Below are 16,303 nucleotides of genomic sequence, written 5' to 3'. Positions count from 1 at the left end.
TGTATGTTTCTTGAACAACTTTCAAATTAATGGACAATATTAACAATTTTATTAAATAGCTAAAAAGCAGTATTACACAACAGACAACTGTAGATGTTAAACTTGTTAGGCTATGACAAAAGCAAAGTCATGCCAAAACTAACAGCTTTTCTATGGTATTATTTCTCTTACTGAAGAGGATTACAGACGTAAAGTTCCGCTGGAGAGCTTCATCTAGAGGACTCAGCCCCCCCTCTGACTTGGCACACCTGTGTGCCTGTTGCCTCTTCCGCTTGGCTCGCGCTGATGACTGGAAGACGTCATTAAAACACACACACACACACACACACACACACACACACACACACACACACACACACACACACACACACACACACACACACACACAACTACCGCCTCGTGCGTTTTGGCCAAAGAGGAAAAGTGTTCATCCCTTCACTCCGGAGGAAACTGTGTCAGCGGGATACAGACAGCAGCAGTCATCAGTCTTATAAACATCAGATTGAAAGCCCTCTTGGTATGGGTAATAATGTGTCGGGTTTACAGACGCTGCACCTTGGACAACAGCAGGGGTTCCACCGCCTCCGAAACTCTCCGAAAGGTCAGTAAACACAACACACAACTCCCTGGCTGCTGGCTAAACGCGCAATATGCGTAACTACTCATTAGGTATGGCTATATGGAAATAACGCGTCGTCATAGAAAAGCCTATTGAAGTAAACTCTGCGTAAAGTGGCAAGATGAATGTGGAAGTGTGTTTTTTTTAAGCCCCGTGTTTTACACTTCCTGCTTTACTCGTGGATCAGCTGTGTGAGGGTGCTGAAGAACAGCTCCTGAGTCAGGGTGCAGGAAGGCGGGCCTGCTTGTCTATTCGGATGTGAGGTTGTTGCAATTGTTGCGACATGAAGCAGGAGACAAATGAGAGAATTATGTGGCTTGTCAAAAGTGTTTCTTCAAAAAAAAAAAAAAAAAGACGTATTTCCTGAACAATCTGATGACTGCGAAAATCCTACATTTTGCAAAACAATTTTAAAAAAAATGGTGCGCTTCTTTCCCAGTTGACACACTTAACATTATATTCTACAGAAACATGATAGGACAAATACATTTAGAATTGATATAAACAGGCAAAGCTAGGCAGCAAACAATGCAAGTTCAAGGGTAAATATGGACTATTAAAAGTGCTTCATTGGACTGCTGAAAGTAAGTGTAGATAGATGATAGATAGATAGATAGATAGATAGATAGATAGATAGATAGATAGATAGATAGATAGATACTTTATTGATCCCGAGGGAAATTCAAAGCATCCAGTAGCAGGTTACAAAGACGTATATGACATGAAACATTTCCCCCCCTCCCATACATATATATTAACCCGAAAAAAGATTAAAGAATACCCCTAGATGAATCAAACTGTGCAATTAAAAATAGACTTATATAAGAAATGTACATAACCTGTGCAGGGATAAAAAATATATGTGCAATTTAAACAAGAACCTTTAAACAGTTGAGGAAAAAAATCTGTAATTAGACCCGAATATAAAAAAACAAAGACAAAAAGTGTTGACCTTCTGAGTTGTGTTGTTTATATATGTACAGCAATGTTTTAAAAGCAGATTTAAAATTATCAAAAAAACAGACATTAAATAACAGGCAGTGCAAACATTAAATTAAAGGTGCGATTTAAATAATTGAGGTGATCATTAAAGTGTCCGACTAGAGGCTGACTCTTGGGACAGCTGTGCAGATGGGAAATGGAAAAAGGAATATTTAGTGTAACATAGTGCTGAAGCTTTTTTTGTTGCTGACTGTTTTACCTTAGAAGTTAAAATATCAACAATCACTGCATTATAAACATTATTATACAGTATAGAAATATGATAGGGTATTACATAATAATGTGTTAATATTCTGTGAAACAGTAATCACTTCAGAAGTGACGTGTAAATCTTCTTAAACAATTAACCTTGAAGGTAAAACATCTTTTACAGCTGTGATCAATTTAGTGAGTCAAAAAAAGATTCCTAATTTTGGTCAATGTGGACGCTGCTCAAACAAACACAAAATTCAACTCAATTTGCATTTCGAGAATGAACAAGAAGTTCTAAGAATATTGAAAGTAAGCTCTATAACCTCATGACAGTGAGTGGAGTTTGTTTGCTCACCCTCTTTTGACAATAAATGGACCTACGTTATTTCAGCACTCTAACAGCAACACTTTTATTTGGTTTTTAAGACAATGCTTGTACACTGTAAAAAAAAAATAATCTTGACCCAACATAACTCGGTCAAGTCATCTTTTTCCTTTGACTGAGTTAAGTTTACTCGACATTAAGTGTCAAGTTTATTGAACATCAATAAATGAGATGACACAACTTATAGTTTGTTGACTCAACTTCCTATAGGATCTCTTGTAAATTTTCAAAAAAGACATCATTACTATTAGTGATAACCTTTAATTGTTTGAAAAGTTGATAACATCATGGTATCAAAGTGGAACCCAATGCTTAAGTGGCTTAAACATGATGGACAGCGGGGGGCGATTCCACTGGCAGCCAAAATTGTTCAGATTATATGTACATCTTAAAAGAATACAAGCTTAATTGGCACTTTATTTATTACCTCTGTAAACATTTTCCTAATTGGATCCTGGTCTTAATTGCATGTTTGAATTCTTCAGTACAGCATGGTGTTCATTAAATACAGGATGTGGCTCAATCTGGATTGCCAAATTGACGCTAAAGCATTAGCTAAACATGATCAGTTTTGGGTCAAACAAACCAGGATGGGCGGCAGCCAAAAAGCTAACAATGATGCTTTAAAATGTGTATCCACTAACCAGTGGGTGATGTAATGCTAGCTAAGTCCACTTCTTTTATATGTTGATAATTCAAGCATTGACCTACAACCTTCTGGGCTGCTTTTCAAACTAAGCAGCCTTTTTCTGGCTTTATTTGAGGCCTCAGGGCCGTTAGAATGAGGTATATTTGCAACTCTTCATCCCCATGTGTTGACACAAAGTTGACCTTCATTGGGTTGATGCAAAATCTTTGTAGTTTTTCTGAATGGATTGTAAAGGTTTTGTTTTTTTCCCGCTACGAGGTGATGTTGAAAAAACTTGATTTTTGATAATGAAGAGAACAAGACTTGGAACATTTTCAGTAACATAATTTCATCAGCATGATGCATACATTAGCTAAGATTGATGCTAATGCAAGTTGAAACATCTTAACACAGAGAGAAGTTAAAAAAAAAAATAAATAAATAAAAAGTAATTGGGTCTGTTTCTTTTTAAGTACAAAACACATCTAAAGCAACAAACTCCATCTGAGTACTAATTAAAAGCTTAAACAATGAAATGGTCTTTGTTCAGCCACCCTTTATTCTTACATACTCACTGTGAAGCTTTTCCAGGACCCTCTGGGCTGAGTCGCATGTGTAATACAATCATGTAAAGTACAGAAAAGTCCACCTCCACACCCCCCCCCCCCCCCCCCCCCTATCCTGAACCCACTGTTACATCTGGATTACAGAGAGTAAAATGAGCCTGGGGGAGCAGTTTTAAAGGGAGCTGTCATCTGGATAATCACCATAAGTACACAGTTTGCCCTTTTACATCCTCTCCTCTCTACATCGAAACACACTGTCTGAGAGCGCCCAGCTATTTTCACATCGCAGGAACGAGGCGCGGAACAAGTGAGTCAGGCCGAGAGAGAGGCAAGGCAGTGCATGAGAGTTAGAGGAGCCATTATTCGGCCAGGTTTCCTAGGCGACCACCCATAACATGTGCAACAGTTCCCATGGTGATGGTTTCCAGAGTGTGCTATCAGCGGGAGATGATGGCTGATTGGGAGATGTGGACTAGAGCACGTCACTGTGCAGTAATAAAAGAACAAGGACGTGTTTGTGCTGCTCAGCATCTGTATTTATTAGGCCATGCATACAGACAGTGGGCAGTGATTGGCCAGATCATGACAAAGAAATGTCTGGAGATAAATGCTCAGCTGAGGAGATGATGAACACTGCATGTTAAGTTTATAGTCCCCCAACTACATCCCTCCAGCTCATGTTGTGACTGCTCTGTGCTGACTCAGCCTTGTGTTGATGACTTTCTATTAACTTTTGCAGAAATCATCTATTTTGTAACATAAATCACAAATTATATTGAGAAGCTGTCATGTTTAAACTACATGCAGTTTCTGCCATTTCTCAGTTTGCTTCTTTTTGTTAGAATAAGATATTAGGCTACTTGTTTTAAATTGGCAGCTCAAAGCTTCAAATCATACCATTGAGGTTGTTCACCCATCCTTTGAGGAAAGGCACCTGTATCAGGAATGACCCAATGGTGTCCAAGTTTATGTCACATATTCATACAGTCTAAAGGAAAGAATACAAGGAGATCCAAACCCTCACAGATGAATACATTCTGGAACAAATCCCTAGAATACCAGATTATTTAACCACGAGATTACAAATCTACTGAATGCCTTTCAACAGATTTTTGGGGCAGTAAGAGATTGAAAGAACTGTGATTATATAATGTTCACTGATGTGCAATACTGACTCAGCAGGCCCTCATCTGAAAAGATGTTTGCTTATATGTTATATAATTATGTGGAAAGGAAAGAATGTTTACTCCTTTATCAGAGATGCTAACAACACATAGTTTGTTTGACGCCTTATATGTTGCAAATGCAAGAAGGGAATGTAAGTTAGATGCTTCTGTTGGATGTTATACACACCTGTAAAGCTTTCCTCAAATGTCATCATTCTTTCACATATGATGTCATGGGAAATGAAAATATCATTGTTCTGAGAGAGCTGGTTTATACAGGGTCACAAACTCCTCTGGTGCTTGATTCATGTTATAAAGCACAGCACAGATGTTTCATTTAAACCACAGGGGACTGTTTGAAAAAGGTGGAAATGGGTATAATATGTCCTCTTTAAGATTTACAGATTGCTTTGCTAAGCTAACTGCTGCTGCTAAGCAAAGCTGCTATTGGTTACAGAGAACTGTTAGCAGGGCACCTTAGCTAGTAACCCCCTTTTTACAGATTCTATAAAAATGTAGAATCTGCACCCTGGTCTCCAACATGGGTAATGCTCTGGTTTCCTTTTGCAGTACATTGGCAGTCAAAGCTGTATTGACCAATTACTTATCAGCATCCTTTGGTGTGTGCAGGAGACAGTATGTGTGGACTACAAAAAAGAACGGCCCCAATGACAAACTGGCTCCCATCAATAGTATCCTAACAATGATTAATTTGGCTCTTAAAACAGACTATGCAATAAACGTGCAGTAAAAATCTATTATAGATTCATCATTTCATCTTGAGCACCAAACCTACTTGACGCCGTGTCCCGAAAGCCAATCAGTGTTTAGATTCCCAGACTACCTGAAATGCATCAGAAATGATTTTTTTTCAACCTCCATTCAACAAACAAACATTCAACAGGTTGTTTTCATCTCCTCTTGGGGACAGAGCTGCCAACGCTTGACTCTTTAACATGATGTTATTTTGGCAAAATGTATTCCTGTTAATTGTGAGTAAATCGCAAGAAAATCGTTTTCTTATATACTCATGCTCATACTACATTAATGAGCCAGAGGGAAGCTGCTCTATAAAGGTATATTCTAATCTTGAAAACTCATTAGATGAACGGGCGCTAGTCCGGGGGATATACAGTAATGGAACAAGAAATTACCTGTGTTCACATTACAGGCATAAATGCCGCATGGAAAAGGAAGTCTTACCTGGAACTCATTCAATGCTAACACATGCTTCACCGGAAATAGGGAGAAGTTAGCTTCCTATTCGAGAGGCATGTATCATGAGGGCTTTTGGGTACTCTGCACCCTCAGCCTGGAATCTGTTGCAGAATGACTTAAAGCTCAAGGAGCTGGTGTCCTATAGGATGTCGATGTTTTAGCTCGGCTGTTTGACTCATAGATGGTTTCTATTTTAATCCAATATGTTGTGCTTTGTAAATTGTACTGTGTCTCTCTTTGTATTTCCGTCTGTAACTTTGTGTTTTTGCTGTTGCCTGTCTTGGCCAGGTCTCTCTCCCTTGAAAAAGAGGTTTTTAAATCTCAATGGGACCATAAATAAAGGTTAAATAAAAAATAAATAAATAAATTGTTTTATCAGACTGTGATATACTGTACCTTGATTGCCGATGGGTACAGAGATTGAGCAGCTAGCAGCACTTACAGCTGACTCAAGTGCTGCAGCTTTAACAACTAGAGAAGTGCCAGTGTTTACTACTTTTACTACCAGAAGCTTCAGACATGAGGGAGGTTGAAGTTGTCGGGCCCGGGGCAGGAGGGGACTCAGCAGGGAAGCAGTAAGGAATACTGTATGTTTTCAGCTTTGGTTCTGTTTTTCTGTTTCCTCATCAGTAATGTATGAGCCTGTGTTTTTAAAGACCATGATGCTTTAAATGGCACTAAGCACATGTGACAGAGAGGTTTGCAGGGCCTGCATTTAGACAGGATCCGTCCTCCGGGACAGTGAATCACCAAACGCACTTTAAACATGTTTTACAGGCCCAGCAGCAGACAAGAATTAATGTTAGAAAGCACGAGCTGCTGCATGTTCACAAGAGCTCAGCCAGACAAGAAAAACAGAGACACAAACAGATGTAGCCGAAGAGGACATGTAGTGCGGTGCCGTGTGTGTGTCTCCATGGAAAACCAGAGTGTGGTGAGACAAAGAGAGAGGCAGACACGGGGAATGCTAATGCACCGCCGAACAAGATGTAGAGTAATTCCTCATGGGTAAACAACACTTTAGTTCCAGCCCATTTCTCCATCTTTTTTAGAGATAAACCCCATCTCAGTCTAAAAGTTCTGCCTCAGTAAAGGGAATTAAATGTGTAATACCTGCGAACAAATTCAATTACTCCTGTTAAGTAGTTTCCATAAATAGCATAGAGTTCATATTTCGAGGTTTAATCCAACCGAGAAAGGGAGCTAATTTGATGTCTTCCTCAAGGACACTTAAACAGTGAGAAGATGAGCAAACCATCCAGTTAAAATGCTTCTAAAGTGCAGTCAGTAACACCGAGAGGTCAAAGTTGTGCTTTTTGCTTTTCATCCCGATTATCTCGCAGGGCCGAGGGTGCGTTTGTTGGGAGTGTTTTATAGGCGTGCGGGGTTTGCTTCATTGAGTTGTGACACAGTTCATTTACACAGAGACAGCGGCGAGGAGCTAAACAGCCCGTCTGAGCCATACATCATCACCTTTTCATTAACAGCCAACTGACTCCAGCTCAGCTCATTCCACTACATGATACTACTGCGAGGGCACCACAAGGGCATGCTGTTACCTCATACACACACACAGACACACACACATAAACAAGCAAGTGTATTACCCTGTTCATAAACTCCACTATAAATATTAAGTGATTAATGAAAGTTACTTCACCAATATACCACAGAGAGGGAGTGATGTTCTGAAAATCAGCACTGCTGAATTCAATCAAAGTCTATTAAGTCGTTATCTTTTAGTTTCATGTATTTTATTTGGGGTGACTCTGGCCTAGTGGTAACCAGAAGGTCTGGGGTTCGATTCCCAAGCTCCTGCATCACATGACAAAGTTTCCTTGGTTCAAGACACTCAATCCCAAATTGCTTCCACTGCCGTGTCGGCGACGTCTAAATGTGTATGAATGTATTAGTTAACACTGATGGACACTTTACATAGCAGCCTCTACTGTATCATAAGTGTGTGAATGTGGTGTGAATTGGTAAGTGTGACCTGCAGTGTGAAAAGCAATTACATCTGCAGGTCCAATCCAAAACATCACATGGTTATAACATCACTGAAAAAACTCAGCTAGACAAATGTGAGGAATTAGCTAACACAAAAAAAAGGAAATCCACTTTTAAATTCCAACCACAAACAAAAAAGACACTGACTAGACTCTTCTCCTCTGTTGCCCCCCGGTGGTGGAATGAACTTCCAAACTCCATTGGATTTGCAGAGTCCCTCTGCACCTTTAAGAAAAAGCTAAAGACCCAGCTCTTTCATGAACACCTACAAAATTAATGATGATGGTCTCCATATTATTGATGATGATGATGATGGTTGTGACGATGGTTTTTGTTTGATAAATGACGACTTATAAGATGGTTTCTATACTGATTAGAGCTCTCAAGAACTGCCCTCAATGTTGTGCTTTGCCTCTGGTCACTTCCTGTCAGCACCTGTGTGTCCAATCAGACTCAAAGCTGATCGTTTTACTGACATTGTTCCCTTTTTTCTAGATCCTTGCTTGTGTTGTTCTTACTCTCTGATGTACGTCGCTTTGGATAAAAGCGTCTGCTAAGTGAATTGTAGAATTGTAGATTCACATTAAGCTTACTATAGTTGAGCCTGTTAAAGGCAGGATGTGCAACATTTTACACATAAACACAGCAGAAATCAAGTATATCCTCTGTAAAATCTCTCTGAGTCATGACTATTCACAACGAGAGTGACGATCGAGTCGCTCTGTCTGTGTTGTTGTCTGAGCCATGTCTACAGTACATCGTGTTTACATGGACAGGACGGCCGGCCAGCTCATCCCCTCGCATCTAAAAGCTGTTAAAGTGAGGGACTAGAGAAAAGAAGTACTTCACTGCCTATTTGAACAAGCATAAGCGTTTTTAGATCGTGGTCATTCCGTGTAAATTTACCTGCAATGTGCAGCTACGAGCAAACTAAAGAGTGCTAGCATTAGCCTGCTAACACAACATTGCAGCTTCAGCCAAGGAAAACTTTGTCCGCTGCTTGTGCTTAATTGTGCTTAATTTATGTGCCTTCCAATTTGATAACTCCTTTGTGAAAAAGCGAGGGGAGAGGAGTTGGAGGTGTGTCGCTGTAGGAGAGCTGAGGATTCACTGTGGCGGAGGTGGTTCTTGGTTTGTTTTGGTTTCATGCTGGTGCCTAAGGGCGACATCTACTGGATCATAAAGTCGCATATCTTCCTTTAAGTATGACGGCTTGCCAATGTATAAGCTGTAGAATACAGTTTTTTTTACAATCATTACCATTTTTCTAATTTGTTCCAAAAACACATAACATCTGACCCCATTTACACTTTTGTTGTTTTCACAGAATATGCAGAAAATCTGACACATTTCTAGACTGATCACATTTTTGAACACAGGCAACGTTAAGCTTACAACACAAGATTTCAGATTTGAAAAACCTGCAATCCAAATCCTAGAAAATAGTAAAAAGCCTCCACTTCTGCAATCACAGCAGCTCAAAAGTTACACTTGAAAAGCTGATAAGCTTGTAATGAACAGATCAAAGAAACATTGAGAAACAGCTGAATTACTCCAAGTAATAGAACAAGCTGATTGTAATCTCAAGCTGGATAAAAAAGCAAAAGAGTGAAGTTCTTTCAATTACATGGGCATGTACGGGAAAATGGGGACTTTTGGATACAGAACATTGAAGAAGAGCAGAGGAGGAAAACTAATGTCTGGACAAGGAAGAAGAACTGTCGGACCAGGTAGCTTATCTACTCATCATTGCCAGAGCAGTTACCAGCAAAGGGGAATTACCGGTAATTATAAAAAATCTAGTTTTATCTTGTCTATTGTATTTCTGAAGAATTAAAAAAACAGTTTTTTACTGCCATGTATTGTTAGTATTTTGAAAATTATTTTTCCTGTTGGTGTAGAAACAAGCTTCTTTTAATAAGGATTGTGTTCTGATGATAAAATGTGTCATTTAGGTTGTAATGTATGGGTTTTCATTTAATAATCTGGTTTTGAGCATAACATTTTGAATTGGGCTGACAGTTTGGTGTAGATGTGTTGTGTTGGAAAAAAACATCAACAACAATATACAAGTATAGTTTAATGCTTGTAAGCAGTGGTTAATAAAAACAAGTCATTGTGTAGCAGTTCATCCAAAAGCTCAAGATTTTCAGTTGACTGAAAATGTTTCTTTACTATTCATTTCATTGTCAATGTACACAGGCTGCATTTCAGGCACTTAGCCTTGATGGAATTTGTTTGATATAGTTCACATTTTGTAGTTTGTGCTGCACAGAAGTAGAATCTAGAGATTATTTATTTTTCTCTAGAAGAAACATCAAACCTCCAGTGATAGATGAACTTCAGAACTTGTATGTAAAAGGAACATGTAAGCTGTTTGAACCTTGGACAACCCCTATTGAGAACTAAGTGTACCTTCCCTTTGTGCTGTGGTTATGAAGTGAAATTCTTTATTTGTTTAGAAATTATTGAACCATAAGCCATATTTCAAGGACTGCACAGCAGATGAAGTCATAACTACAAAAGGGAACACTAATACTAAACTCCTGGGACAGTCGACAGTCGACCTCGCTTTATGCGACAGTCGACCTCGCTTATGCAACGAGCCACCGACGGTGCAGCTGCCTGCCTGCAGCACTGTTTGAACATCCTTAACACCTGCCTAAATAAGAAACACAGATACAGAGATGTGATAGCTGCACATTGTCACTCCTGAGAGGATTGGAGCACCTCTGGCACTGTAATACAGCGTTCACACTTAGTAAACAGTAGTTATCAAAAAAGACTGCCTGCTCTTTTTCTAACCCAGACAGTTATTTGTGCTAGATGAGCTCATCAGGTTGGACCATGTTTCATACTTATATAAGAAAACACAAAGGCAAGGAGTTATCACAGGATTGTAATAGACCGTTTTGATTTTGCTTAAACGAAGAATATGCTTACTTTTTGATCCAGCAGATGCCCTTGAGCACCAGCATGAAACCAAAACAAGTCAAAGTGTTGTGTTAGCATGCTAATGGTTGCGCTCTTTAGTTTGCTCACAGCTTCACACTGCATGTAAATTGAGACGGAATGGCCATGATCTAAAAACGCTTATGTTACATTCAAATAAGCAGTGAGTACAGTATGTTATTCTTCTTTTCTCTAGTCCCTCAATTAAACAACTTTTCTACGCAAGGGGATGAGCCAGCCGGCCGTCCCATGTAAACATGATGTAGATACGGCTCGGACAGCATCACAGACAGTGGGACTCGAATATCATTGTAGACAGAAATGACTCCCAGAGTTCTTTTCAGAGGATATACTTCATTTCTGCTACATTTAAGTGCAAAAAATTGCAGATTCTTCCTTTAAAAGTTATCGCATGATGCACTTATGACATCCCTTCCTATAACAATTATGTTACAACTGTTTATATTATGATGTAGTCCTGCATGTATTGACAGGAACACATGATGAAATTGATGAAGTTGGGGATTTTTATTCAAAGTATGGTGGAAGATGGATTGATCATATTCTCGATTGGTTAATTAAGAGACCTTCAGCACTTACACTATGGTTCCAAGGACAGAGTTATGGCATTTTGTTCATCACTGGCCTTGTAACTGCTAGCACAGAGTAAACATGTATTGACTTTTTCTCAATAACGATGTGAATATTGCTGCTTCTCAGCGCTGTGACAGATGTGTGTTTTAGCGGTACTTTGCATTGATGTGGGAACAAACAGCTTGCTCGGCGTACTCGGCAGCTCCACAGCTTGCATAAGGGGGAAGAAGGGAATAACTGATCCAAGCCTGAATCATGATCAGGTGCATTTGTTCCAGGCAACCTCGGAAAAGCTTCAGGAAACTGTATGTTTAATTTAGATTTAGGATCTGCCATGCCGTAAAAACTACTTAACTGTCTCGGATCATGGGATCAATGCTTTGCAAACTCGAATGCATCAGTGGACTTGTTCTAAGTCCAGATGGCTCCAAAGTGCCATCATTTTCCAAGCATATATTATCAGGATACTGGGCTGCAGGTGCAGTGGTGGTGTTTATGTTGAAACAGAGCCATAAATGTTGGATTTTGGAAGTTTTTTGTGGAAGTGAAAAGGTTTTAAACGTTTTAGGTCTTCATACTTCACCTCTTGTGTCACACTTCCCGTATTTTTACTCTTGGGCGTTATGGGAGGTTGATGCAGCCCCCCTGTCTTTGTTGGAAATTCTTCACTTAACTTTGTCACTTTCACTTTTCCTTTGCATCAATGACAGTTTTTGTAGTTGATTAGACAGATTGATTGGATGATATAATTGGTCTTAAACCTTCATTTTGGTTTTATCATGTTGACAAAATATGTATATCTTGCTTGTTGCATGAAATGACTGGTGCAGTGGAAATGCTTTACCAATGTTTTCAAAGAATTTCCCCATGGGGACAATGGAGTCTAAAGTCTTAACAATTTCACAAGGCTGGCGGGGAATCATGGGATATATTTTCCCTGCTACTCCACCCCCACCCTCGATGAAAACAAACTCTGAGTTGACCGTAGTCAAGACAGCGGGGAAACAAGAAATGGGGTACAGAATATGTTGGCTGTCGATGAATGAAAATATAGTTTACATTACATTTTAATCACAGCAGCACATACCGCAACAGTAAGCCAGCTTTCAGAAACAGGTCATGCTTCCTTATGTAGCAGTCCTTGACGTAATATTCTGTGTTTCCACGGCACCGTTAAACCTGTTGTATCTGTCATGGCGGCCACAACGACAAGACACATCACGTTACAACTATAAAATGAAGGATTTCTCTGGCTTTGATAACTTTTGGAAATATTTGAGGTAATGTAAGTAGTCAAAAAAAAACAAATAGCCTATATAAGTAAAGTTTTTAATTAATTTAGACATTTTAGTGTAAAATTCTCATAAAATTCTACATATTGTACCTTTAAAATAAAAATAAAACATAAAGGCATTTTGTGGTGTGCGCTATTATGGTTGGAAAATGAACCAACTTTGAAACACAGTTTATCTTGTCCTAATGTGACCTCATGCTTGTAATGCCAGAATGTTCTTTCCTTTCAAAGACAAAACCCCCCAAACATAAAAGTTTTTCTACTTGGCATCAGATCAAAAGAAGCATGTCGAGCACACGAATGCTTTTGATTGTGCAATTAAAAAAGAAGAAAGTTGGAATGAAAGTAGGAAAAGTACAGATAATGCTTGGCAAACCGACAAGTCAATCAGGATGTTAAGTGGTGCTGCTTTTTGTTGCAGAAAAGAACGTAGAACATTGTGACAGGAAGGTGATTATTCTGAAATTAAAATGGGCTTCATCTGAAATGTGTTTTGCGTGTGCGTGCTGGAAACTAGGAAATGTGACCATAGCGTGAAAAGGAAAAATATTAGTATTATAATGTGAAAAGATCGGCATAGTATTTACAGATGAACAATCTTACTGTTCACTGAAGGTAATATCCTGAGAGCTTTTTTCTTTTCACTCAATGAGGAGAGCATTTTGCCATATTTCTTTTTTTTTTTTTTGTTCCTTTGTTTTGTTTATGCTTTAATTTAGTAATAGTAAGTCTGTTAGAATGCCAGGTCTTGTTTGAAACAGTCTGAAAGTCTTTCTTATCTTCAAAACGTACACAGTTTGTCAAAAACAAAGAGAAGGGCCCAAGTGCAGGTAACAAAACCAGTTCTATTTCATTCTTCCTGACCGCCAGGGAAAGTTCTTAACACTGGTTAATATCTGTCTCATGCACGCACAGGTTTAGTATTTAATATCAACACAGTCACATGTGACCTGGAATGACGCATGACGTAGCTTAAATAGCCCGCGTCATCACGTGAGACTTCCCTACAGAATCTCCTCGCCAAGATTCCGAGTGACAGAGAACTCTGGCGGTCATCCAGAATTCATAGAACCGTAGTTACATATGTAACTTTCAATTTATCTTAACACACAAGAGAAACAAGGAGCCCAGAGGAAACATAGCACAGCATACAGGTAGAGGAATACTTATGAACTGACAATGAGAGGGAAGGAACTCTGAGACACGGGGCGCATTCCAATTGTCATTTTTGCTTAGGAAGGTTCCTAACAGTGGCGGCCATGATAAGAGCCGTTCGAATTCTCTAAAAGTTAAGGAAAGGTGGGTCAATGCTTCCTTTATAACCTCCTTTAGCTTAGGATACACCGGACCATCCTTTACCAAAGGAGATGAGATATGACGCCCCACAATTCCTTCCGGCCGCAACATTTAAAGCGAGTCGCGCATCCGACCGCTCATGAACATTAACGATGATCGTAAAGTGACACAGATCAAGTAAGGGATGAAGTATGACATACAACAGGAAACACTAAAGACATACAGAGAACTCAAGAATGTGACAGTAACAATACAGGGCATAGAGAAAGACAATACAAAACACGAGCATATAAATGAGAAAATAAAACAGGAAATCAAAAACTAAACAAGAAACAAACAAACTAAACAAAGGCAAATCAGAACAGGGTCCTAAGTCTCTGACTAGACTCTTCTCCTCTGTCGCCCCCCGGTGGTGGAATGAACTTCCAAACTCCATTGATGATGATGGTTGTGACGATGGTTTTTGTTTGATAACGACGACTTATAAGATGGTTTCTATACTGATTAGAGCTCTCAAGAACTGCCCTCAATGTTGTGCTTTGCCTCTGGTCACTTCCTGTCAGCACCTGTGTGTCCAATCAGACTCAAAGCTGATCGTTTTACTGACATTGTTCCCTTTTTTCTAGATCCTTGCTTGTGTTGTACTTACTCTGTGATGTACGTCGCTTTGGATAACAGCGTCTGATAAGTGAATTGTAGAATTGTAGAAATCATGTCACAACGTCTCCTTCAAAAAAAGGGACATGGAAAGGTGGGTTTGTAAATAAGAAATGCCATAAAAAAACATGAATTATATAGACTTTAAGTTGTAAAAAAGTTTAATTATCCTTTAAAGTCGTTGCCTTCAGGTAATATTTGTTATACATTTGGGTGGTTCAGGTTGCTATTGTTCCACTTGTTCTCGTTTCATGAACTCTGCAGAGCTGCTGAGTAAACACTGTAAGCTGTTTATTCCCATATCACAGAGTGTTACCCATAAAACACGTCTGTCGCTGTGCGTAAAACCGTGACATGTTCCCTTTCTTTATGGGGGTAAGTCAATACATTTTTTGTTCTCAGACAAGAGCTACATGCTGTATAACTATAAACATGCCATAGTTGATTTCTGGTGTCATAGAGGTTAGAAAAAAAACTAAAGCAGCTCTACATCACACTTTGAATGTTCCTGGTGTGAATCTGTCTGATTAATAACAACGCTTATACCACTGATGGTGAAAAGCACTCTTATCATTTCTGAATGCATTCCAATCAAATCTGAAGAGTAGCATGTGACTCCAATTGCCCCTCATCACCTCTTTCACCCAAAAGCAGCCTTTCAAACTCACACACACACACGCGCACAGAAACATGCTTTCAAAGCATTTTATATACACACACACACATACACAAACACACAAAGAGGGATCCCCCCTCCGGCCTGCTGCTCTGCGGAGTTGTGCTACTGTTTCTGATGGGATAATCTCCACGTTGTGCTGTGGCCCATGTGAGGAAGGGATTACATATTTATTTGGAGAGTTGTCATCCCGCCTTTACCATCTGTCACCCCGCAGGCATGGGACGTTTACAAGAGCTTTATAGCGGAGTGATAGGATGAGAGTGGGTGAGTGAGAGACTGGATGTGAGGAAGTGAGGAGGAGGAAGAGAACGATGAGGTAAGACGTGTAAGCATGAGACAGAATGACACGATCCCAGATCCAGGCTGTCAATCCTTTGACTATAACCCCCCCTGCCCTTTTCGAAGGACCAAAAGTTTCCCTTGACACCTGGTGTGGGGCATAATCAGTAAAGTTGGGGGCTCTCCACTGCAGTCCAGCAAGATCTTCAGGGACTTTTCCCATGCTCTCTCTTAGGAGTCTCGCAACAGATCCTCTTTTTAGTCCCAGGGTGATTAAGAGCCAAGTCGGTGCTAATGTCATAATCCACATCCCTGTCGCTTGCATTACAGCAGGGACTTGATAGGTGGTCTGGCTTTCATGGCTGGCCCTGCCAACCTCAGGTGGAATGGAGAGGGTTCAAAACAAGTCAAATTGTATTTTACAGCACAAGGAATTCCTTTTGATTAAAAGGAGGGGGGGGGGCATCCTATGGTTTAAAACATTAAAAGGCAAGTGTATTACTATTCATCTTCAATATTTTTCAGGTTTGTATCCAGTATTGACATAGGATGGAATTATTAAAAATGTTTTTGAAGGACCCACAAAAAAAAAAAACAGGTCCATTATAAATAAATTGATTATTTCTGTATGTTTTTTTTAGGGTTGTCAAACATGATTAATCACTTAATTTCAATAGTTTATCATGATTAATCACATTTTTAATCACATGCTCAATATTCCATTATTTGGCATTTCAAAATAAAAGTTGTAAGGCTTCTATTATGAATT

General features: G+C 39.4%; 1 protein-coding gene across 1 annotated transcript in view; it reads left to right on the top strand.

Moving 5' to 3' along the window:
- Positions 1-422: 422 nt before the first annotated feature.
- neurl1aa (neuralized E3 ubiquitin protein ligase 1Aa) overlaps positions 423-16,303 on the top strand; it is a 76,777-nt gene continuing 60,896 nt past the window's right edge. The window contains exon 1 of the mRNA XM_061048384.1: positions 423-601. Coding sequence (XP_060904367.1) covers positions 520-601 — 82 coding nt within the window. The 5' untranslated portion in view covers positions 423-519. The remainder of the gene's footprint in view (positions 602-16,303) is intronic.

This window comes from Labrus mixtus, chromosome 2, assembly GCF_963584025.1.
Source record: "Labrus mixtus chromosome 2, fLabMix1.1, whole genome shotgun sequence".
In the NCBI taxonomy this organism is placed as follows: Eukaryota; Metazoa; Chordata; class Actinopteri; order Labriformes; family Labridae; genus Labrus; species Labrus mixtus.
The sequence above is the reverse complement of the archived record's forward strand: the minus strand, read 5'-3'. Positions and strand labels throughout refer to the sequence as shown.